This window comes from Salvelinus alpinus, chromosome 13 (genome assembly GCF_045679555.1).
Source record: "Salvelinus alpinus chromosome 13, SLU_Salpinus.1, whole genome shotgun sequence".
NCBI classification, from domain to species: Eukaryota; Metazoa; Chordata; class Actinopteri; order Salmoniformes; family Salmonidae; genus Salvelinus; species Salvelinus alpinus.
Genome location: NC_092098.1, coordinates 43,795,490 through 43,821,602, shown reverse-complemented (window position 1 = coordinate 43,821,602; position 26,113 = coordinate 43,795,490). Strand labels below are relative to the sequence as shown.

The 26,113-nt window shown below is 42.2% G+C and overlaps 1 protein-coding gene across 8 annotated transcripts in view; it reads left to right on the top strand.

The window, feature by feature from the left end:
* The window catches only part of LOC139537745 (rap guanine nucleotide exchange factor 6-like), a 184,521-nt gene that overhangs the window by 19,949 nt on the left and 138,459 nt on the right, over positions 1-26,113 (top strand). For 5 of the 8 annotated variants that reach the window (XM_071339458.1, XM_071339461.1, XM_071339457.1 and 2 more), the window contains exons 2-4: positions 10,322-10,392; positions 10,939-10,995; positions 12,842-12,925. In XM_071339458.1, coding sequence (XP_071195559.1) covers positions 10,322-10,392; positions 10,939-10,995; positions 12,842-12,925 — 212 coding nt within the window. Of the gene's footprint in view, positions 1-10,321; positions 10,393-10,938; positions 10,996-12,841; positions 12,926-20,062; positions 20,939-26,113 lie in introns of those variants that run through there. The other 3 variants (XM_071339464.1, XM_071339462.1, XM_071339463.1) reach the window with 2 other exon arrangements.

Sequence of the window (26,113 nt, the reverse complement as noted above, 5' to 3'; positions counted from 1 at the left end):
TGTGTAAGCCCAGCTGCCCAGCCTCAAACATTGACTCTGGGCTGAGCTGGCAGCAGAGAGGCTACAGACTCATCACAGTGAGCTCAACACTGTATGCCCTTTAGAACAACTACTTTGTTGTAGATGAACCACATTTTGTTTCTCCTACAAGTTGACTTCAAGGCTTGGGGATAGAGAAAGAAATGATCCGTAACATTTAGTTATTTTTAGAATATAGAGAAACCCGACAGGTTGTTCATAATTTAGATTATGACTTGGAGTTATTGGGATGCCAAAAACCTGAGGCTCCAAGTTGCTGTCATAACTTCGCTGTTCTCTTCAGTCTAAATACATTTCAAAACTTGGCTGGGTCTCTGTGAATTAGCTAGGTTACATAATGAGAACATTTTCTGGGGTTTCCATGACAACGGTAAGATTTTTTAGGGCTGGCTGGTGGAGAGATGGCAGCTGTACTGTAGTGTGGTGGGTGCAGCCAACTAGCATCCTCTCTTTTAGGGCTGGCTGGTGGAGATATGGCAGCTGTACTGTAGTGTGGTGGGTGCAGCCAACTAGCATCCTCTCTTTTAGGGCTGGCTGGTGGAGAGATGGCAGCTGTACTGTAGTGTGGTGGGTGCAGCCAACTACCACCCTCTCTTTTAGGGCTGGCTGGTGGAGAGATGGCAGCTGTACTGTAGTGTGGTGGGTGCAGCCAACTACCACCCTCTCTTTTAGGGCTGGCTGGTGGAGAGATGGCAGCTGTACTGTAGTGTGGTGGGTGCAGCCAACTACCACCCTCTCTTTTAGGGCTGGCTGGTGGAAAGATGGCAGCTGTACTGTAGTGTGGTGGGTGCAGCCAACTACCACCCTCTCTTTTAGGGCTGGCTGGTGGAAAGATGGCAGCTGTACTGTAGTGTGGTGGGTGCAGCCAACTAGGATCCTCTCTTTTAGGGCTGGCTGGTGGAGAGATGGCAGCTGTACTGTAGTGTGGTGGGTGCAGCCAACTAGGATCCTCTCTTTTAGGGCTGGCTGGTGGAGAGATGGCAGCTGTACTGTAGTGTGGTGGGTGCAGCCAACTAGGATCCTCTCTTTTCCATGATGCCTTATTACTAGCTGGGCTTTTTAGAAGCTCCGAGTTTTTGTTTTACAGACTTAAGAACTTGATCTAAGACCGACTTTATTTTTACTCCGTAAGGGACCGCGGGTTGAAAGTCTGGACTTCGGGGCCCGAGAAACCAGACTGCGCACTCCTAAAAGCTCCAGTATGTATGTAGGCCACTAAGGCTAGGCTAAGCACCCTTTGAATACATTAACGTTCAGTAGTATGGCAAAATGTAAGCGCTGTAGTCCTACCTGAAAGCCAAGCCTGATTTGACCCCTTGATGGAGCGCTAACAGCAGAGAGGATTACCAGAGCGCTATGACGCTTCATGATTTCATCCCACTTAAGACCGTTGGTCATATCTGACATTACAGGCACGCATGCGTCAAACCGTTAATGGAACCTCTTTTTTTTTTAAACAGAATTTAAGTCTCGATTAAGGATTGTAATTGTAGCGTACTGCTACTACAGCCTCTGGTTTTCGAGTTGTGATCTGAAATGCTCAGTTTCTCTGAACATATTGTTTTAGGGGGTTAAAGAGGCCATTGAGGTGAGAACGGTGGCCTAAATGGGTGCATGACTCTCTTCAGTTGGCCCTGCACTACAGTTAGTCTACAGACTAGTTTCTGCTTGGGCGTACTCCAGGCCTCAAATAATCTGTGTATTATCAAATGAGGTATAGAGAGTCTCCTGTTTTTCTGTCATGTTTAAGATGCCAGTATGAAACGTGAATGTATGCAGTCCTTCAGATGTTATTTCTTTACTGTTGACAGTACGTTTTAGAAGTGTATGTAAATGGATGTTTGTTCTGCAGGCTGAATGAGTGTGTTGTAGTTTTATGTACAATGCCCTCTCTGTAAGGCCTACATATTGTATATTTTAATGTAAGCTTTAAATACCATTTGATCTCTATTCTATAGACAGGGTTGTGCTTCTGTAGTGAGAAAGAGCTTAGTTGTAATTTTGCGCACGGTCATTTGAGGAGCAGGCAGCCTATGTGCCAGAAGGTGGCAGCAATACTGATCATGTTGTACATAAACAAAAGGAGATATAATTGGATTGTAGTTCAATTATATGATCAGTTGCAATATCATTGCTGCTGTCCTTTGCTGCTTTTATATAAGGATAATGCTGTTTTTTCAAAGGTATGGGTGGTTGAAGATTTTAAAGTTCTCTAAATAAGCTTTGTTGCACAATTAAAGGTCAAATACACTGCATTTCAAACAGTTTAGAATAATCACATGAATTCAGGGCTTGTAAAATTATATGTAGGCTAAATAGAAGCCTTCCACAACCATAAGACCCACTAATAATATAATAGGCTTTTATTAGCTTTTTTTTTGCAATAATCATTGATCTGGCTTTAAAGTCTGTCTATGAAAATGCTATTTTTGTTAAACATTTAACCAAAACCATGCACATTGTATATCCACTAATAATGACCAACTTCTTGTAGCAGGCGTTCTAGAAAATGAACACAGTTCTCATAAACAATCTCTCAAGCACAAGCCCACGTGCTAGTGAGTAGCTAGCTAATCTTTATTTCAAGTCTAGACAACCTGCTTGCTAACAAGGTAGAACTGTTATGAATGGACCTTCCTGTCCGTCTCTGTCTGTTTGAACAACAGCCTGTTCACTGTTTAGATGTTAAAAACAAGTGGCCTATTTGGATAAGAAGATACTTCTTCTTTTTCAGAATGACTTGCCAATTCCTTTAAATAAATTTTTTTTTATGCTCATTGTACATTTATAAAACAGACTTGTCTGTGGCTAAAATGCTGCTAGTGACAGAAGCTGAGCTTTAGTTTTCCACAACATGTTAAATGATACTCTCGTTTTAATAGGGTCTGTTCTACATTTTGGGAGTTGAGATATAGAAAGGGTATCGTTATTATGGTTAAGTTCTCGTCTATTACAGTAAAATGATGTCTCTAAGCATTTCGGCGTCGATATGACAATTTTATTTATTTTTTTGGGGGCCAAACCTCAAATGCAAATAGAGAGTTTAAACTTTTTGTTGTCAGAGAGGAAGAAATTATCTTTTGTCTTTGTTGTGAGTAGTGATGCACCGATATGACATTTTTGGCCGATACCAATAGACAATATAAAAAAATGTTGCTGCCCTTTAAGAATTGTAGTACAGTTAAATAGTTAACACACACACATGGACGCAGCGGTCTAAGGCACTGCATCTCAGTGCAAGAGCCGTCACTACAGTCCCTGGTTATATTTCAGGCTGTATCACATCCGGCCATGATTGGGAGTCCCATAGGGCGGCGCACAATTGGCCCAGCGTTGTCCGGGTTTGGCCGCCATTGTAAATAAGAATCTGTTCTTAACTGACTTGCCTAGTTAAATAAAGGTTACACACCACACTGACCAAAAAGTTATTTTGTTGGCATGTACGTATGTCCCCATTACCAGTAAAAGCCAATCAAAACATTTATTTCACTTACTTGCTGTGCTGTTTCGTTGTTCATTTGTTGTTTCATTCTCAACCAGGATTTCTATGGAACGCTGTGGCGGTGTCAGAGGAAGCCCCTAAAAATTGTCCGACTCCAGCCACCCTAGTCTGTTCTCTGCTACCGCATGGCAAGCAGTACCAGAGTGCCAACTCTAGGACCAATAGGCTTTTAAACAACTTTAACCCCCAAGCCATAAGACTCCTGAACAGGTGAACAAATGGCTACTAGGACTCTTTGCACCCCCCACCGCCCCGACACCCAGAGAACTTGTGCACTACAGTGCTCTATGGGCCCTGATCAAAAGTAGTGCACCACATTTTGGAATGCAACCCCTGCGCTCCCCCGGGCCGACTCCCCCGGCCGACTCACCTGGTCTCAGGAAGAATAATACAGTTTTAGTAGCTTGAGAGCCATCAGTATACTACAGTTTGCTGCTGCTGCCAGTGTTTTCATGAGTTGTCTTATTCCTCCGAGTTGAAAGTGGGGCAGGCCTAGAACTATTTCCTACAGACAGTGCTGCAAATGAATCGTACTTTAGCGTGTGTTTTCAGGCCATTGTTTGGCATCTTCACATCCAATTCATTGGGGCTTGTTTTTTAAAGCCAGGTGGATGAAGAGGTCTATTTTTCAAAATGAGGTAATATAGTCTGTGAAAGTAGTTGAGGCTGGCCTGTTATCATATGGGTTATAGGAAGAAGACTGTGGCTGAGTACTTCTCCCAGCGGTTTCCTGGAAGACACTCTTAAGGAACACAGACAGATGACTCATCTTAGTAGATACCACATGGTCAGGAAATAGGCCTAGCCCAACATGTAAAGAATAGCAAACCTTAGTTCAGCCCTGTCTGGAATTAGTACTTTTCTATCAAAATGTATTGACCGCGTACACAGATATTATCGCAGGTGCAGCGAAATGCTTGCTAATTGACAACTGTATGAACAGAATGTGAATAGAAAAGGTGTGTACAGCAGTAGTTGTATAGGATGAGCCATGACTAGAATACAGTATCTATACATTGAACAAAAATAAATGAAACATGCAAAATTTAAAATATTTAATATTTTACAGTTCATATAAGGAAATGAATCAGTCAATTGAAATAAATTAGGCCTTAATATATGCATTTCACGACTGGGAATACAGATATGCATCTGTTGGTCACAGATACGGCAGGGTAGCCTGCCTGCCGTAGTGGTTAGAGTGTTGGACTAGTAACCGAGAAGGTTGCAAGATCTAATCCCCGAGCTGACAAGGTAAAAATCTGTCGTTCTGCCCCTGAACAAGGCAGTTAACCCACTGTTCCTAGGCCGTCATTGAAAATATGAATTTGTTCTTAACTGACTTACCTAGTTAAATAAAGGTAAAATAAGGTGTGGATCACAAAGCCAGTCAGAATCTGGTGGGACCACCATTTGCCTCGTGCAGCGTGACATATCTCCTTCGCGTAGAGTTGATCAGGCTGTTGATTGTGGAATGTTTTCCCCCTTCAATGGCTGTGCGAATTTGCTGGATATTGGCAGGAACTGGAACATGCACGTCAATCCAGAGCACCCCGCACATGGGTGACATGTCTGGTAAGAATGCAAGTCATGGAAGAATTGGGACATTTCCAGCAATTGTGTACAGATCCTTGCGACATGGGGCTTGCGTTATCATGTGGTGATGGCGGCGGATGACTTAAGATAATGGGCCTCAGGATCTCGTCATGGTGTCTCTGCATTCACGTTGCCAATTGTGTTCGTTGTCCGTAGCTTATGCTGGCCCATACCATAACCCAACTGCCACCATGGAGCAACATTGACATCAGCAAACCGCTCGCCCATACAATGCCATACGCACTGTCTGCCATCTGACCGGTACAGTTGAAACCGGGATTCATCCGTGAAGAGCACACTTCTCCAGTGTGCCAGAGGCCATCAAAGGTGAGCAGTTTCCCACTGAAGTCGATTACGCACCGAACTCCAGTGAGGTCAAAACCCTGGTGAAACCGACGAGCACGTAGATGAGCTTCCCTGAGACGGTTTCTGACAGTTTTAACAGAAATATTTCATTGTGGAAACCCACAGTTTCATCAGCTGTCCGGGTGGCAGGTCTCAGACGACCCCGCATGTGAAGAAGCCGAATGCGGTCCTGGGCTGGCGTGGTTATACGTGGTCTGCGGTTTTGAGGGCGGTTGGACGTACTGCCAGATTCTCTAAAACAATGTTGGAGGTGGCTTATGGTAGAGAAATGAACATTCAATGATCTGGCAAAAGCTCTGGTGGACATTCCTGCAGTCAGTATGCCAATTGCACGCTCCCTCAACTTGAGACATCTATGGCATTGTGTTGTGACAAAAGTGCACATTTTCGTGGCCTGTTATTGTCCCCAGCACAATGTATTCCTGTGTAATGATTATTCTGCTCACTAACAAGGATGTAAACAACATTTGAGAGTAAGCTTTTTGTGCATATGGAACATTTCTGGGATCTTTTATTTCAGTTCATGAAACATTGGACCAACACGTTGTGTTTATTTTTGTGTACATATAAAGTGGGTAAAAGGGAATGTGAACTTTATTAAAGTGACCTGTGTTCAATGACTGGAATACAGTATATACACTGAGTATACCAAGCATTATGAACACCTTCATTATATTGAGTTGTACCCCTATTTTAAATCAAATTGACACCGGCCAATTGTTCGGGAGAAGAAAATAAATAGCGTGTGTTTATTTTTATTAGATGTTATGATTCTTATCACACACAGTCAACAGATACGGAGCCTAGTTTGAGTGAGAAATATGTCAGACAGTGCGAGAGTTGCTGTTCTTGCTGCTACAGCTGTTCTTGCTGCTGGAGTTAAACTTGCGTCTATAATCCCAATCATAATGCAAGAATTGTTAATGCAATCATTTGTTAAACAATTTTGATGGCCACGATAAATAGCAATTTTTTTTCTCTTCAGGGAATTAAAACGCGATACCCATCTGCCATTCAAGTGGCAAAGTGTGAAACCCAGGGTTGAAAGTAAGGCAGTACGATCCAGTACGGCGTCCTGGAAAAATAAAAAGTGGGTGTACACAGTACTGCCAAAAAAGAGGTTATTACACCATTATTTAACATTACCGCATGTCTTTTGGTTATCAAAATGCTTAACTTAATTAATCAAAACAGTAGCCTATCTTATTGGCACCAGCGGAGAACATCGGCCATATCCCCAGTGAGGTGCATATTCACTGTCGTCATCATTGGGTCAGTGACACTTTCGTTGGTTTTTGAACACTAATTTCCTCCCCCAGGTTAGATGGACGTCATATTGTATTTGTGTCCCACCTTTTCATACGCCGATTATACGGACCAGACTACATTGTTTTTATTGATCTGTTTGTCAGAGTCAGCAGAGTAGGCTACCTTGTAATTTTTGTTGTAGGCCTATTTATTCGATTTTTTTTATGCGTGAGTGCGCTTGTGTGTCCCGTACCAGTAAGAAATGAAATCTACTTTCACCCCTGGTGAAACGTAACGTTTTACTTCATAGTATGAGGCATGTCTTACCTTGCTTCAGAGTAGCAGAGACAAAATCTGTTTCTTTAACAGAATGACAAGCTGACCAATAGAATAGATACACGTTACAATGGGGGATAGTAGATTGACAGGCTAATGATGTTGGTTGTTACTAGTCTTGTTGGCTGAGGAAAAGTAAATGGGGACAGTTATTCTAACATCTTCAAAGTGTGTGTTGGAATTCGGTAAGAACCACTCACACAGTTGCCTGTTCTGTTAAGGTGAATTACCATCATCTAAATGTGATTTCTGACAGTATGAACACCGTGGGTGGACGCCCTAATCAGGTTTATGCACCGAATGCATATGGGTTTGGTGCATTTCTCAAATGTCCGTAGCTACATTCTCCTAACAAAAACTCTGGTTGACTCCCTCCACATGTTCTTAGTGATTTCCCGTTGTTTGAAGTAGGAGTATAGAGTGCCAGACAGACAGTCAGATGGTTCTGGCCTCTGGTTTTCAGATGAACTCAGAGGAAGTGTTAGCAGGAGGAGGAGCCCAGACTGGCACGGCTTTAATCTGTTGTTCCTTATGGTTAAACCCTTCTGCACACATCCACGAGGCCTACACACACACACACACACACACACACACACACACACCTCCCTTTGTTTCTCCCCGTTCCAGCATTGCCTGGTTTTCCTCTTGTAGCAGGTTTTCTGCATGATCCCTCCATTTACTGATTGAGACATGATTTTAGTGTACACCACACACACAAGATCTGAATACAGTACACCATGACTCACTCACACATTCTGTGACTGGTTTAGCAAATAGCCTCTGATTTCCACAGAGACAAAATGCAGAGGTTCAATGTTATATTGAATTGGTCCCTCAGCAGTCTCAGCTAACTAACACTTGCTGTTTTGCTGCCACACACATCAGCGTGTGTGTACACGTGCGTGGGTACACGTGTGTGTACACGTGCGTGGGTACTTCCGCTTGCCTGAAGCCACTGAGGCATGTGCTCCACCTGTTAATGCTAGTTGCCCATGGGCTCAATAGCTCCTCTGTCTTGCCATACCATATGTCTACATGGAAGTTTTCACATGCATTCTTCAGGCGATCTGCTCTTAATGTTTGAACAGCTGTGTTTGATATGACTATGTTAAGGACATTGTGTGTCAGTGAGTGTTTGTGTTGGTCTGGATTAACAGTGTTAATTTGATAGGAAGTGTTGTTTTTTTACACGACGGGTCTACAGTAAACTCCTCAATGAAAATAGATGTTTGCACGTGCCCTTGGTCTGCTTCGTTTAGAGCTGAGTTGATTCAATCAAATTAGAATGGTTCCTTTATTCTGTAGATAACCAGCCAGGCTTGTATTTAAAGAGTGTTGTGCTCCTCTGATATAAAATGGCTGTGTGTCGCCTTGTTTGTTTTTGCCTCGTGTTGTATTGTGGAAAAGGGTTGTTTGACCGTAATCTGTTAATCCATACAAATCCTCCAGTGTTTGTTTGATTCAGACTTTTGGTCAACCCTGACTGAGTGTGCCCAAACATTTGCACAGTCGTTCAATACATATCTGGGAGTATTAAGTCTATAGCAGGGATCGTCAGCTAGATACAGCCGCGGTCTGATTTTTATTTTTTCTTGCGCGGATGGTCGGAGGGACGGAACATAATAACTAATAATTTGTAGACTGCAAATTGACCGCAAGATGGCCAAACACATATGTTTGCTAAAACATAATCATTTCAAACCTTGTTTACATTTGTATACGATCACATCTCTCTATGCGTGGGAATAGTTGGGAACAGATTTCTTGAATTAAAATTACTTGGAGCTGATTTCCTGGTGTTTTTACAGTCTTATGTCCAACAATAAAAAAATAATACTTTTTTACAATGTTAAATATTTTTGCTCAGAAAACCTGGGGGGGGCCAAATAAAACCACCTGTAGGCCAAATTCGGGCTATTAGCTAGGTTGCCACTTGTTGTAAGCCTATTGAAATTGAACTTCAGTTCATGAAAATAAATAGCTAGCCAGCTACTTAACCCTGTTTCCCGGAGCTAATGTTATAAGCAGCCTGGTAGCTTCATCTGGCTAGTGATGCTTGACCGGACAAGGTTATGTGTTGTAAAGCTAGCCACAATAAGGATGCGGCACAATAGTGGAATTTCCGGTTTGCCTTCAAAATAAAAGTATGTCATTGACAGTGATGCAAATGAATACATAGTAGAATTATGCCATACTTTTATTTTGAAGGCTAACCGCATAGTCCACAAAAAAAATTTGACACGCAAAGACACAAACAGCATTCCGTAGAAATCCTGGTTGAGAATGAAACGACTGAACAAATAAACAGCACAGCAAGTAAGTGAAATAAATAGGGTTTGGTTGTTTTACTTGTAATGGGGACATATGTAAATCCAACAAAATAACTTTTTGGTGTGTGTGTAACCTTTATTTAACTAGCCAAGTCTGTTAAGAACAAATTCTTACTTACAATGAAGGCCCGGACGACGCTGGGCCAGTTGTGCGCCGCCCTATGGGACTCCCAATCACGGCCGGATGTGATACAGCCTGGATTCGAACCAGGGACTGTAGTGATGCCTCTTGCACTGAAATGTAGTGCCTTATGTCTGTGTTAACTATTTAACTGTACTAGACGGCCGCAACATTTTTAAATATCGGTATCGTTTTTTTTTTTTTGCAAGGAAAATATCTCGTATCGGCCAAAAATGTCATCGGTGCATCACTAGTATACAGTTTCTGCTTTAGAGTAGGAAGAACCTTTTTTTATATTTTTTGATCGTCTCATCGCTGCAACTCCCCAACGGGCTTGGGAGGCGAAGGTGGAGTCATGCATCCTCCGAAACATGACCCGCCAAACCCTGCTTCTTAACACCCGCCAGCTTAACCTGGAAGCCAGCCGCACCAATGTGTCGGAGCAAACACTGTCCACCTGACGACTGAGGTCAGCCTGCAGGTGCACGGCCTGCCACAAGGTGTCGCTAGAGGGCGATGAATGCAGCCCTATGGGACGGCCGGTTGTGGTACAGCCCTGGATCGTACCCAGGTCTGTAGGGAAGCCTCTAGCACTGCGAAGCAACGTCTTAGACTGCTGCGCCACTCGGGAGGCCCTAGGGAGACCTTTTGGTAAACCAACCACAGTGACCAGACCTGAGCTGCATTTTCAATTGCTTGCCCTACATTCTAAACCAACCTGTGTTGCCTTGCCTCAGTTTGAGGAGAGATGTCTGTCTGAACCGGTTGTCTTGTCTCCTCCAGGACTTGCACACTATTTACTGTCACTTCTACCACATGGATGTCCTGTCCCACCTCAGGGAGCACCAGCTCAGGTCAGATTCACCTCCCTGTTCATCCATTACACCGGCCACTCACCCTATTTAAGCTCCATACACCAGGGCCTGTATTCATAAAGCAGCTCAGAGTAGGAGTGCTGATCTAAGATCAGGTTGGCCTTTTTAAAACCTAATGAATGAGATTAGACTATGCTATATGGACAGGGGTAGACCTGATTCTAGATCAACACTCCTATTATGTGTTTTTTATGAATACAGACACAGGAGGTGGAGCTACAACTAGTGTCTGAGTCATCCACATGGCCCTTCCTGTACAATCTCCTGTACATACATAGGACAGAGATGACTAACACACACTGGAGCCGGTGTGTAGGCCAGGCCATGCCGTCATACACCTCTGAGACTGGCCCTGACATTCACCACAACCATTCCACATCACCAACATTCAGATATGAGAGCTGTCAGTCTGGTTGTGATAATGTATGAACTGGTAAGGTCTAAACTGATAACGTCTTCTAATAATGTATGAAACTGATCATGTATGAACTGATCGTGTCTGAAACTTGTTTTGTTGTTGTGCAGGTCAATTAGTACCTCAGCCAGGTATGAGAGACACGAAGCTAACCACATCCTGTTCTAGTAAGTTACACACACACACACGAAACCCTAAACATCTGCTTGGCTTCTCTTACAGAGCACTGTTTTCCTCTTCTGTCTGCTGCATGGTTTTCTTGTCATGTAACTGTTGTGTTCTCTGTGTTTTACCATTGTTGTTACTACTAAAGACTCCTCACACTTCAAAGAATTGATCCGTGTCAGGACATAACAGCAGACTTTCTCAGGACATAACAGCAGACTTTCGTCTCTTTAGTCTTGAAAGAAAGTCATAACGGCCTCTCTTCTGCTCCACTGCATAGAGTTAAGCTGTGTTATGGAAAGAGGGGGAGCGGGAGAGAGGCATACTCTTCATACCCAACATTGTGTTGATGTATTACTCCTTTCATTGGAATCACATTAAACTCAGTAGTTGAACTTTTGATTGGAAAAAAAATCTCCCCATGCTTACACACACACCCTTTCCCCACTCAGTACCATGCTCAGACACCGTCGGAATCAATCTGCCTGGTCCAATTAGGCACAGAGAACATAGACATTATAGTACCTACTTGGAGGTATTAAACAGCCTTTGAAAACAATCAGGATTCCTCATGAAACACTAATGCTACTTAACCATGTGAACCTCCATGCAACCCATGTACAGTGCATTCGGAAAGTATTCAGACCCCTTCACTCTTTCCACATTTTGTTACGTTAGTCTTATTCTAAAATTGATTTAAATAGTTTTCCCCCCCTCAATCTACACACACTACCCAATAATGACAAAGCTCAAACAGGTTTTTAGAATATGTATTAAAAAAAACAATTGTGCACAATTTTTGTGAGTTGAGCGTTTTGTTCGTATGGAAAATTTCTAGGATCTTTTATTTCAGCTCATGAAACATGGGACCAACAATTTACATGTTGCGTTTATATTTTTGTTCAGTGTATTTAGCTATTAAATGATTTGGTCAAGCAATTCTGCTTTTTAGCTATAAGATAAACACAGCTATCCTGTGTAATACTTGTCACAGTTGAAGAGAGGATGTTCTCAGCTTTGTGCAGGTATGTTTTGTTTCTCAGCCGTCTTATTTTACAACCAAGATATTGATATGCATTTGCGATACAGAGCGTACGAAATGAGCGTTGGCCTCTGCGAGCACATCGGCCTCATTGGGTATTCGGCTATGACGGCAATGTTTTTTTAGGACATTAATAATGAGGTTACTGTTAGATGAAAACATGGCTACGTCCTGTGAAAAATGTATTTGGAGGTAGTGATTTAGCTAATGTGTTTTGAATTTCCACTTACCCAGCTGGTGAATTAGCACCAAATATATTAGTGCACGTAAAGATGTTGGCAAATTAATCTCTATTTAACAAAAAATATTGAGTCCTATTTTAACAGTAAAATATAACAATTGCTGTATTAGGTTGCGGTGGACATCGACATGTCTTGAATCATGCATTCCTGCTTAGATGAAACAAGTTGAATACCATTTCAGTAGTCTATTGCACTTCTTTATTTAAGCACTGTGAATGTCATTAGAAGCCTACTCACTTTTTCTATTAGTGACGGCGTGAAGAATCATGGGAATATTAGGAGGTTTGTGGCGCACACGCAGACTTCAAAATTGGTATTAAGTGGCATTAAAAAAGTATTAAATTCAACTTGATGGAACCTGCAGATACCCTGTACCACCTCAAGCAACATTCAAGACTCGTTTGTAGGGCCCATAGTTTTTCCTGGTTAGATCACATGGCGAGGAAAAACTCTGGTCCTTCCTTTTTAAAGTACGATGCATGTGATGTCACCATGCAGACGTGTCCATAAACAGCACTATGTAGACTAACACAATGTCCCTTGTTATCTTGTCTCCGTCTACAGCCCAGACAGCATCTCCACATGCTGGTACACCCTCCTGTCCGGTTCAGTTATCCTCAAGGACCACATGTACTTGGCCAGATGCTGGTAGGTTACATCTATGTTCCATTTATCAGCACAGAGCCCTTCACCAGGGTTGGGTAGTAAAGGATTACATGTAACTGATTTTAAATACATTACGTTACCAGCAAAAACAAATGCTTTTTAAACTAGATGATTACTTCTAGGATTACATTTAAAGTCACAAAGGATGTTTGAGAACATTATTTGACACCTTTGATTTCTCAATGACATTCAAATCAGCATTGAAAAATTCTAGTTTTTCCACCTGAGTGAGTCTGACAACAAGTCAGAGATCACTATGATGACACACCAAATGTGTTTGATGGATCGCAGGAATAGGCTTTTGTAGGCTACAGTCCAAGCTAGGTCTCCCCATGGTGCGACTGCTGTCGGCATCCAAAGATTATCCAACTTGAATAAACGCTTGGAGGTAAGGATGACAGCAGTAGTGTAGCCTACGGGTGATACTGATGGTTGAATTGAAGTTTAAGCTGCCTATCAATCATTGTTTTTGTGCTCCTGCAACAGCTGCATAGTGGGGTTCCTAGCCTATGGAATAAAAGTTTGAGGGAGTTCCTTCCTTTTTAAACTCCTCTGTGGTACTACATTTACATGTTAGTCATTTAGCAGATGCTCTTATCCAGAGTGACTTACAGTTAGTGCATTCATCTTAAGATAGCTAGGTGGGACAACCACATTTCATAGGCATAGTAAGTACACTTTTCCTCCAAAGTAGTTATCAGCAAAGTCAGAGCTAGAAGGGGGGGGGTCAAGTGCAAGTGTTGGTTCAGGAAAGTTTTTGTGCTCGATACTGTCAAACTAGTATAATTTAAGAAGACAACGAGTGGAGCTTTTATTGCAGATTTATTATTATTATTTTTTTTTATTATTATTATTTTTTTTTTTAAATGTCCATAGGCCTAACGGACTCAAGCTTGCACACAAACGTAAACAATGGGCCTAAAGAAAATGTTGTATATCACATTCATTTTTCACACGCAAATAGCACTTTTCGGTAGTGCTCAAAGCATGCCATTCCGTGAGAGCAGCATTTATTTTTCAAATCGAAGCAATTAGCCGAATCAGTCCTCCATGACAAGAAAATCATAAACAACAGAGTAGGCTAATAAGTCCTTAGTTTTTGGGTTATACTCTGGTAAAATTATTGGGCTAATCTATTTATCCATATTTCGAAGTCCTATTAAAGAAGATCAAGAGATATTATGTGGAATGACTGGAAATCTGACAGACTTTGGTTTTTAATGTAAAGATATAGTCTTATCGTATTATCTGTAGGAGAAAGCAATGGGTTAGAAGAAGCCTACATAACCAACCCATAAAATAAAATGCAACATCCATTTATGGCCAGCTATGTGAACTCAAATTTATCCTGAAATAGATGTCATTCAATTGGTAATATACATTTTTGTCTTCTAATGCCTCTTTAACTGAAACTAATCAGATTACATTACTGAGTTGGGGTAATCCAAAAGTAACATTACTGATTACAATTTTGGACAGGTAACTAGTAACTAACGGATTACATTTAGAAAGTAACCTACCCAACCTTGCTCTTCTGACAGACTGGGAGGGATACAGATAAGGAGAGGGCGGATGCGTCCCAAATGGCACCCTGTTCCCTATATAATGCACTACTTTTGACCAGGTTCCATATGCCTCTGGTCAAAAGTAGTGCACTATAAAAGGAAATGAGTTGCCATTTGGGACGCATCCAGAGAGGCTGGTAGTGTGATATATTCAGCTCTGGAGGTGTGCCTCCTATCTTGCAGCAGCAGTGTGCTTCAGATCTGTGTTGGCTTTGATAAGAAGAGAGCCTGTGATGAAGTGCCTGTAATACTACTTTTACATAGGATTTACTGTGTTCAACCTATAAAATATGAAACATTTGGGCAATGTTTATGAGTTGACCCCCTTACAAACAGGCCCATTCTTGCCTGAATACCCTTTTTATACATCCCGTGCACATGCCGGTTATGAGTGGTAGTGGTTTGCAGATGTGGATTTATTTGAATAAAACCATTGAATATACACCATCAAAAAGAAATCCATTATTCATTTGTTTAGATAGGTCCTAAGAAACATCAATACTTTTTAAAATGTATTTTTCAAACAATAGATTGGCATATTTTGAGTTGAATTATGTTAAATCCAAATGAATGAAATCAATAGTTTATTATTTAGTTAATAAACAGACAAGACACACCTACCCCGATCAGTCAACACACATATATATTTTGTAGTAAGAATGTAATTAAATATAACAGAATAAAATAGCAGCGTGTGGAACCGCTGTCATATAAAAAAGTTTTATTTTGAAACAGCCCAAGGCAAGCCCATGCTTTTTCTTATCCACGTTTCATCTCTTTCCTACCCTCACTCCACTTTGTTAGGGAGCAGGCGTGGGGTCTTACGTTGAGAGTATCTTCATCATGATACTGATAGAAAATAGCAATCTATATTTTCAAAAGCATGCCAGTCTCGTGTTCATACTTCACAACCTCCGCAGGCTTTTGGAGTCTCCATTACACGATTTAGCAAAATAATTGGCCTACATTTGATTTAGACTAAATAAATTGGCCCACACTTGATTTAGACTCCATTATTGCAAGCTAAATGTTTCTGATCAGTGACAGATTAGCAAACTAATAGACAAGCTATACCACCTCCTTATTAACCAAATGTACAGACGGAGATTCAGTTTAACAAAATCAGCATTATGGCTACATTTCATACTAAGCCGTAGGCAGAACTTTACCGCAATCATGACTAGGTCGGTTGGTGGAAATAAGTCTTTGCTAGGTAAAGCTCCGCCTTATCTCAGCTCACTGGTCACCATAGCAACACCCACCCGTAGCATGCGCTCCAACAGGTATATTTCACTGATCATCCCCAAAGCCAACATATCCTTTGGCCACCTTTCCTTCCAGTTCTCTGCTGCCAATGACTGGAACGAATTGCTAAAATCGCTGAAGTTGGAGACTCATATCTCCCTCACTAACTTTATTTACAGCCCATCTGTAAATAGCCCATCCAACCAACTACCTACCTCATCCACATATGTTTTTCTGCTCTTTTGCCCACCAGTATTTCTAATTGCACATCTATCACTCTAGTGTAATTTGCTAAATTGTAATTACTTCGCCACTATGGCCTATTTATCGCCTTACTTCATTTGCACACACTATACTGATTAAACTATTGTGTTATTGACTGTATGTTTGTTTATCCCATGTTACTCTTGTTTTTATCGCACTGCTTTGCTTTATCTTGGCCAGGTCGCAGTTGTAAATGGTTAAATAAAGGTGAAATACATTTTTTTTAAATAGAGGCTTTGTCACCAGCAATACCTTTCATATATAAAAGAAAGAGTTGGCGGGATACTAAAGTTGTCGGGAAAACGTTTTGTTTTGAAAGGTGTATAATAGAGCAATTCTAACAGCTGCTCAGTCATTTTAACACACTTAAGTAGGGATCATGTCTGTTTGATGGAGTGCAGCTTTGAGGCGGGTGTGAGATTCCTCCAGCAACACGTGACTATAATAACTGCAGCTGCCAATAATGAGGTGTGTGTGTGTGTGTGTGTGTGTGTGTGTGTGTGTGTGTTGCTGATTGACTGCAGATGTCTTGGACACAGGCACACCAGCCAGGCCCATTCTCACCGCTTATTGTTTTTTGTCTGCCTGCATCAGTTGGTCTCTCCAACACACCCTCACTCCTACTTTGTCCTGCCCAGCCATAAAACACAATCCTGAACCAATTAGTTTTGTGAGCTCAAGACAAAGTGTTTTGAAAGAGAATTTGCACATAGAACCACTTCCTCTACCCCATTTTAGGCTAGTGCCATCCAAATTATTAATATTTCCAAGAGCGCCCTGCCTACAGACAATTAAGCCATGTTTACACTGCAGGGCTTAATGTTCAAATTAAGTTTTTCAAATCCGTTTTTGAAAACTGCTGTCCAAACAGCAAGATACAAGTAACCACGTGTGTTCAGACTTTAGTAATTTGCTGACATGGCTACAATAGTTATCATGGTAATGGCGGATGTGTATGCAGTGGTGTACAGTCGTGGCCAAAAGATTTGAGAATGACAAAAATGTTGATTTTCAGTCTGCTGCCTCAGTTTGTATGATGGCAATTTGCATATACTCCAGAATGTTATGAAGTGATCAGATGAACTGCAATTAATTGCAAAATCCCTCTTCGCCATGCAAATGAACTGAATCCCAAAAAAACATTTCCACTGTATTTCAGCCCTGCCACAAAAGGACCAGCTGACATGTCAGTGATTCTCTCGTTAACACAGGTGTGAGTGTTGAAGAGGACAAGCCTGGAGATCACTCTGTCATGCTGATTGAGTTCGAATAACAGACTGGAAGCTTCAAAGGGAAGGGTGGTGCTTGGAATCATTGTTCTTCCTCTGTCAAACATGGTTACCTGCAAGGAAACACATGCCATCATCATTGCTTTGCACAAAACGGGCTTCACAGGCAAGGATATTGCTGCCAGTAAGATTGCACATAAATCAACCATTTATCGGATCATCAAGAACTTCAAGGAGAGCGGTTCAATTGTTGTGAAGAAGGCTTCAGGGCGCACAAGAAAGTCCAGCAAGCGCCAGGACCGCCTCCTAAAGTTGATTCAGCTGCGGGATCGGGGCACCACCAGTACAGAGCTTGCTCAGGAATGGCAGCAGGCAGGTGTGAGTGCATCTGCACGCGGCGAAGCATTGAGGCGAAGACTTAGGGAGGATGGCCTGGTGTCAAGAAGGGCAGCAAAGAAGCGACTTCTCTCCAGGAAAAACATCAGGGACAGACTGATATTCTGCAAAAGGTACAGGGATTGGACTGCTGAGGACTGGGGTAAAGTCATTTTCTCTGATGAATCCCCTTTCCGATTGCATCCGGGAAAAAGCTTGTCCGCAGAAGACAAGGTGAGCGCTACCATCAGTCCTGTGTCATGCCAACAGTAAAGCTTCCCGAGACCATGTGTGGGGTTGCTTCTCAGCCAAGCGAGTGGGCTCACTCACAATTTTTTCCTAAGAACACAGCCATGAATAAAGAATGGTACCAACACATCCCCTGAGAGCAACTTCTCCCAACCATCCAGGAACAGTTTGGTGACGAACAATGCCTTTTCCAGCATGATGGAGCACCTTGCCATAAGGCAAAAGTGATAACTAAGTGGCTCGGGGAACAAAACATCGATATTTTGGGTCCATGGCCAGGAAACTCCCCAGACCTTAATCCCATTGAGAACTTGTGGTCAATCCTCAAGAGGCGGGTGAACAAACAAAACCCCACAAATTCTGACAAACTCCAAGCATTGATTATGCAAGAATGGGCTGCCATGAGTCAGGATGTGGCCCAGAAGTTAATTGGCAGCATGCCAGGGCGGATTGCAGAGGTCTTGAAAAAGGGTCAACATTGCAAATATTGACTCTTTGAATCAACTTCATGTAATTGTCAATAAAAGCCTTTGACACTTATGAAATACTTGTAATTATACTTCAGTATTCCATAGTAACATCTGACAAAAGTATCTAAAGACACTGAAGCAGCAAACTTTGTGGAAATTAATGTGTCATTCTCAAAACCTTTGGCCACGACTGTAGGCTGATTGGTGGTGCTCGTGCTTCCTGTCACTCAGAAGTTGTTGTATAGCGAACAAAGATGACAACAATGCCTGCTATGGACGTTTCCTAGTTGCTTTGAATGTTTGGAATCGTAGTCACTTTACCTCTACCCACATGTACATATTACCTTGACTAACCGGTGCACCCGCACATTGACTCTGTACCGGTAACCCCTGTATATAACTTCGCTACTGTTATTTTTTAGATTTTCCTTAATAATAATAATAAGAATTATAATACACTTTTTACTTCAGTTTATTTTAGTAAATATTTTAACACTTTTCTTTTCTTAACTGCATTGTTGGTTAAGGGCTTGTAAGTAAGCATTTGACAGTAAGGTCTACGCTAGTTGTATTTTGGCTAATGTGACAAATACAATTTGATTTAGTAAGAACCCTTTTTTTTTAAAGCCTCAAAGGATAAGGTGATGTCAACTAGCTAGCTAGTTAACTGTTTAGTTTGCTAGCACATTCACCCAGCTAGTTAGCTACCACATGTTCTTGTCAAACTGTCAAACTGTCAAACTAGCATGCAACAATGTATGCCAAATCAAATTTGATTTATCACATGCTTTGTTAACAACAGCTGTAGACTAACAGTGAAAGGCTTAGTTACGGGCCCTTCCCAACAACGCAGAGGGGGGGAAATGGATATGATAGGAAAAAAATGGAAAAATAACGAGGAATGTAGGGTACCAGTAAGTACTGAGTTGATGTACAGGGATACACAGTCATTAACAGTCTAAAAAACAAATCAATCAGATTTTACTGTTCAGACAAATCTTATTGCCAGTAATCAATAATTTCAATCGCCCTATGAAGGTAGTTTGAAATGTGGCTTGAAATATCCTATTCCATGTGCTTTTTTGTCTATTAATTAAGACTTCAAGCTGCCAGTGTGAACAAGGCTTTAGTCATTCTAGATGGCACTGCATATATTGGATTTGAAGCACTGAGGTTTACACAAATGGAAACAATAAGCATTGAAAACTCTTGGTGTGTAGCTGAATCTGCTTGTTGGCAGCAGTTTGTCCTACATTAGGTGACTGTGCTTTAGTGCAGAAGGAAAAGTTGGGCAATTATTTTATTGTTTTTTATTTCACCTTTATTTAACCAGGTAAGCTAGTTGAGAACAAGTTCTCATTTACAACTGCGACCTGGCCAAGATAAAGAAAAGCAGTGCGACACAAACAACAACACAGTTACACATGGAATAAACAAACATACAGTCAATAACACAAGCACGACTGCCTCGAGGAGATATTAAAGTGTGTGTGTGAACATGGTGTCTGTGTGCTCCCGCATGTCAGTTGATGACAGACAGAGAGGGGCGGTGGGGGTGGGATGCCCTGCAGGGGGCAGTTGGGAGGAGGGGGGCTGGAGAGCAGGGAGCAGGGGGGAAGGGAATAATATGGAAGGACTGGGACTGACCATGTGTTCCCGAGTAGCCTGCAGCCCAGAAGCACATCCAGGCAGGAAATTAACACACACCCACACACACAAAACACACACCGCCCTGGAGCCACCGGACACACAGACCAGAGTAGAGGGGACACACTCCCTCCCTTAGAAAGGACCAACTCAGGCCCATAATGACTCTCCTCCTCTTCCCCCTGGATCTCTAAACAGACTCCTCCTCTTCCCCCTGGATCTCTAATCAGACTGGACTTGGATTTAAAATAGCAGAAGTTTGGATCGAGACCTGTGCTGTTCTGTTTTTTCCCCCATTGTTTTTGAGGATATTCTGGATATAATTTCCCCAGAGAAGGGGATCTGTATGTAGCTGTTTGAGTTACTGTTTGTCTTCTTCCGTTGTGCTTTTATCGTTCTGTTTGGAGTTGACCCCTAGGACATGGAGTTCTGGATGTGTGCCGGAGTAAGTCATTGAGGGTTTCGACTTCTCCCTATGCTTGTGGACTGATGCCGGCATGGGAATCTGCTCCCTGGGAAAAACTCTGTTAAGGACTAAATGTTTTGGAATTCCCTGTGGGACGCACACATCAGCAAGATGCCATCAGGCCTGCGTGATTTGACATGAAAGCGTACTATACATGTTGATTTTAAATCTGACAAAGAAATGTACTACTACTGTGAGAAAGTAAGAAAGGCACATTTCCCCAGACTGAGACATGGCTTAACTGAGGAATAGCCCACGGGAAGTGGTTCTTTCTACTTGCAGTTTCACTTCTAAAACGGATTCATCTTAACTTACCCATTACAGGAGAACACAGCCTTGTTTAACATTAAGTGATCCTGTAGCTGACAGAAAGGTTGTTTTATAAAGTCTTGTGAAGTTCTCATGTCTTCCAATGTTTTGAATCTGGTGAAACCGCAGCCCTTCTCTTGTCCAGTGATTGTTGTTGATTGTCCAGCATGTTCAAGGTAAGCTAACACTGGGGAAGTTCCTTTAGATAATAAAGTAACATTTCACAGTTTTTTATTTTCTACTACATTAGAATATCATTAGTATTCCTGCTCAATAATGTAGACCAGGGTTAGGCAACCTCCATGTTTTTGATGTAAAAGGGACCTGGAAGACCAGGTGTGTTGAATTTAGGTAATCAATAAATTGATCAATTAGCTCAGTTGGTCAGGTGTTGTGCCTTGTTAGAACAACATCCTGTGGCACTCGGGGTACAGGGTTGCCTACCCCTGACATAGACTAAAGGGGCTGTAGGAGTTTAATTGACTGGCTTGTTTAATAGTATGAAAGGAAAACACTACATGGAGGTTAGCCAACTTCTCTTGACTACCCTCCTCCTCTCCAACCCCCCCACTCATCCCAGATACTGTACATGCCAAAGCAGATGAAATCATGTGTGCAAGAGTCGCCCACCCCCCCTATATGGACAAACGCACACAATGCCTCTCCTAAAGGACTCCACAGTCTATGCATTGACTACCTTGATACAATGACTGTATATACAATGACTGTATACAATGACAATACATTATTCATGATACTGTCATTTTTATCAAGGGTGTCAATAATTTCGGGCCCCACTGGCAGGCAGCATCTCACTGGCAGGCAGCATCTCCCATTGGCTGACAGGCTGCACCAGGCTGGTCCCAGCCTCACTGGAGTGTGGAGAGAGTTGTCAAAGCAAGGCTAACGTCCTGCTCTCACAGCAGACTTACTCCCTCGCTGAGAGCGAGAGATGCATCAGTATTCTGGAGGAAAATGGAAATTCACTTCTATGTTTAATGCACTGTTCCCTTTTCCAGGAACAAGTACCTGTGACTAGAATAGTCCCTAAGTAGTGCCCCAGGCTCTCTGCTTTGACCATGATTTTGGGACATAGGCCTGTCGCAGCAGTGGAAGTTGTGGTCACACACTGCCCGTGTCGACGACGTCAAGATACCAGACCCGGTACAATGAATTGACGCATGAGCTTTGATATATACAAATGTTTACGTAATGGTTCCCTTTGTAGGGTGGTGGGTTCCATTCTCAGGAATTTAAGCGTTTGAACGTTCTTTATCGCCGAACACTAAATGAAGACGCACTTTCTTTCATTGGACCAGAAACATGCTGGTTTCGTTGTGTGAAACCATCCATGATTAAAGAATTGATAGAATGAATATGGCTCTCTCTCTTTGGTCTGGGAGAGTAGGAATGCGTCCCAAATGGTACCCTATTTCCTATATAGTGTACTACTTTTGACTAGAGCCCTATGGGAATAGGGTACGCTATGGGCCCAGGTGAAAAGCAGTGCAGTATAAAGGGAATAGGGTACCATTTGGGACGCAAGTTAGAAGAATAGGAGTTACAGATTTGGGCCCTCTCCCTGCTCACCACATCTCATAATTGAAAGCACTGAATCTCTCACTTTCTCACTGTTAATTGGAGCACGGGTATTTTTGGCGCATTCTGCTTCCTCTCTGATTTTAGATGGATTGTGCTATTGATTGAGATGTGACACCGCCGTGAAGATGAAGAAATTAAGTGACAAAATATAAAAATGTGTGAAGACGATTAGTAGATGGAAAGCTGAAACAAAGGGATCCCTCATCTCCCAATTCTCATTGGGTTGAATTAAACTGAACAAAAATAAACGCAACAAGTTAAAAGATTTTACTGATTTAGAGTTCATATAAGGAAATCAGTCAATTGAAATAAATGCATTAGGCCCGAGCTAATCTATAGATTTCACTGGGAATGCAGATATGCATCTGCTGGTCACAGATTCACTGCATGACCAAAAGTATTTGGACACCTGCTTGTCGAACATCTTCCAAAATCATGGGCATTAATATGAAGTTGGACCCCCCTTTTGTTGCTATAAAAGCCCCCACTCTTCTGGGAAGGCTTTCCACTAGATGTGGTAACATTTGCTGCAGGGTCTTGCTTCCATTCAGCCACGAGCATTAGTGAGGTTGGGCACTGATGTTGGGCAATTAGGCCTGGCTCACAGTCAGCGTTACAATTCAGCCCAAAGGTGTTAATAGGGTTGAGGTCAGGGCTCTGTGCAGGCCAGTCAAGTTCTTCCACACCGATGTCGACAAACCATTTCTGTATGGACCTCGCTTTGTGCACAGGGGCGTTGTTATGCTGAAATGGGAAAGGGCCTTTTCCAAACTGTTGCCACAAAGTTGGACGCACAGAATCTTCTAGAATTTCCCTTCACTGGAACTAAGGGCCCTAGCTTGAACCATGAAAATCAGCCCTAGACCATTATTCCTCCAACACCAAACTGTACAGTTGGCACTATGCATTGGGGCAGGTATTGTTCTCCTGGCATCCGCCAAACCCAGATTTGTCCGTCGGACTGCCAGAAGGTGAACGCGTTTCCACTGCTCCAGAGTCCAATGGCGGCGAGCTTTACACCACTCAAGCCGATGCTTGGCATTGCGCATGGTGGTCTTGGGCTTGTGTGCGACTGCTCGGCCATTGAAACCCATTTCATGAAGCTCCTGACGAACAGTTCTTGTGCTTACGTTGCTTCCAGAGTTAGTTTGTACCTTGGTAGTGAGTGTTGCAAATGAGCACAGACTATTTATATGTGCTACGCGCTTCAGCACTCGGCAGTCCCGTTCTGTGAGCTTGTGTGGCCTACCACTTCGCGACTGAGCCATTGTTGCTCCTGGTTTCCACTTCTCAATAACAGCACTTACAGTTGATGGGCAGCTCTAGCAGGGCAGAAATTTGACGAAGTGACTTGTTGGAAAGGTGGCATTCTATGACGGTGCCACGTTTTAAAGTCGCTGTTCGTTTTCCATAGCTTATGCCTGCCCATACCATAACCCACCGCCACCATGGGGCACTCTGTTCAAAATGTTGACATCAGCAAACAGCTCACCCCTACGACGCCATCTACCCTGTACAGTTGAAACCGGGATTCATCCGTGAAGAGCACACTTCTCCAGCGTGCCAGTGGCCATCGAAGGTGAGCATTTGCTCACTGAAGTCGGTTACAATGCCAAACAGCAGTCCGGTCAAGACCCTGTTGAAGATGCCGAGCACGCAAATGGGCTTCCCTGAGACAGTTTCTGACAGTTTGTGCAGAAAGTCTTTGTTTGTTCAAACCCAGTTTCATCAGCTGTCCGGGTGAAGAAGCCGGATTTGGAGGTCCTGGGCTGGCGTGTTTACACGTGGTCTGCGGTTGTGAGGCTGGTTTTACATACTTCCAAATTCTCTAAAATGATCGTTGGAGTCCGCTTATGGTCGAGAAATGAACATTAAATTCTTTGGCAACAGCTCTGGTGGACATTCCTGAGGTGAGCAAGCCAATTGCATGCTCAATCAAAACTTGGCATTGTGTGACACAACGGCTTATTTTAGAGTGGCCTTTTACTGCCCCCAGCACAAGGTGCACCTGTGTAATGATCATGCTGTTTAATCAGCCTCCTGTCAGGTGGATGGATTATCTTGGCCAAGGAGAAATGCTAACTAACAAAGATAGTAAACAAAATGGTTCTCACAATTTCAGAGAAATAAGCTTTTTGTGCATATGGAACATTTCTGGGATCTTTTGTTTCAGCTCATGAAACATAGGATCAACACTTTACATGTTGCGTTTATTTTAGTTCATTGTAGTTTGACTATTTTGCTATCTCGTAAGAAAATCATTGTACAGCTGAACAGCTCCATTCATGTGAATGGGGAACCAGGTCTGTGGGAAAGTCATTGGGCTGACTAACGTGATACTACTACACCATGTGATTGGTCTGAAGGGAGAAGTGTGAAAGCCATCTGAGCCGGCCTGTTCTGTTTTATGGTGGAACCATTGAAAAGGCTGAGCCCTGTGTTTCGTCCCAAATGTCACCCAATTCCCTACTTAGGATCTGTTCAAAGCAGCACCCTATGGGCCCTGATCAAAAGTGGTGCACTATATAGTGAATAGGGTGCCATTTGGGACACAGACCAGTGCTGTGTCGAGATCAATAAGCTCCTTTGTGATCCCAGTCAAACATGACCTTATTGTCCAGAGGAGGGGAGCAGGTCGATTCAATCCTCAATAGACAGTTGACTCGCTGTGTGAACCTCCTACCAATCCTTTATTTTGTTAACAAGCATCAACTTTAACCTGCTACTAAATTACCAATACCAGTTCACCTCAATTTATTTTTATTTTAATTTCACCTTTATTTAACCAGGTAGGCAAGTTGAGAACAAGTTCTCATTTACAATTGCGACCTGGCCAGGATAAAGCAAAGCAGTTCGACACATACAACAACACAGAGTTACACATGGAGTAAAACAAACATACAGTCAATAATACAGTAGAAAAATAAGTCTATATACAATGTGAGGAAATTAGGTGAGATAAGGGAGGTAAAGGCAACAAAAAAAAAAGGCCATGGTGGCGAAGTAAATACAATATAGCAAGTAAAACACTGGAATGGTAGATTTGCAGTGAAAGAATGTGCAAAGTAGAAATATAAATAATGGGGTGCAAAATAAATAAATAAATGCAGTAGGGGAAGAGGTAGTTTGGGCTAAATTACAGATGGGCTATGTGCAGTAATCTGTGAGCTGCATTAGTGGAGAATGATTGTTGATTTTATATTGTCACTGTTAGAAATAAATAGGCCTAACTGTCAATGTGAACTGGTCGATCTTTGCATCATTAGATACAGACATCAGTACTGACTGCAATACATTGAAATTGACACTAAAAGCAGTGTCTCTAATTTGCAATGTAAAAGTGTATTCAGTGTTGAACAGCAGTGTTAATTTCGCCAACAAAAATAGTGACTCAAATATTTGTCAACCGCCTATTTTTCTGTGGCAATTGACGAGACGATCACTGACTAAATATTCCCAGAAAAAACTGACTAAACAAAGTTATTTTTAATTTCAGTTAGCTAAAATGATCTCTGTGACTAAAATCTGACTACTAAGTGGACTGGATAATAGTTTTTGGAGAGATTGAGAGCTTTTCCGTGACGACCACAATTAATATTAACAGCACAGATTGAGTTTAATAGTAAAACAACAGTCTAGCAATGTTTTTCTCTCCCTTGAGTAGGCTATAGAAAAGTAGGTTGTATTTTTTTGAATTTGTATTCTTGCTCAACCGTTAACCATTTTTTAACCGTTAACTTTTTTTTGGG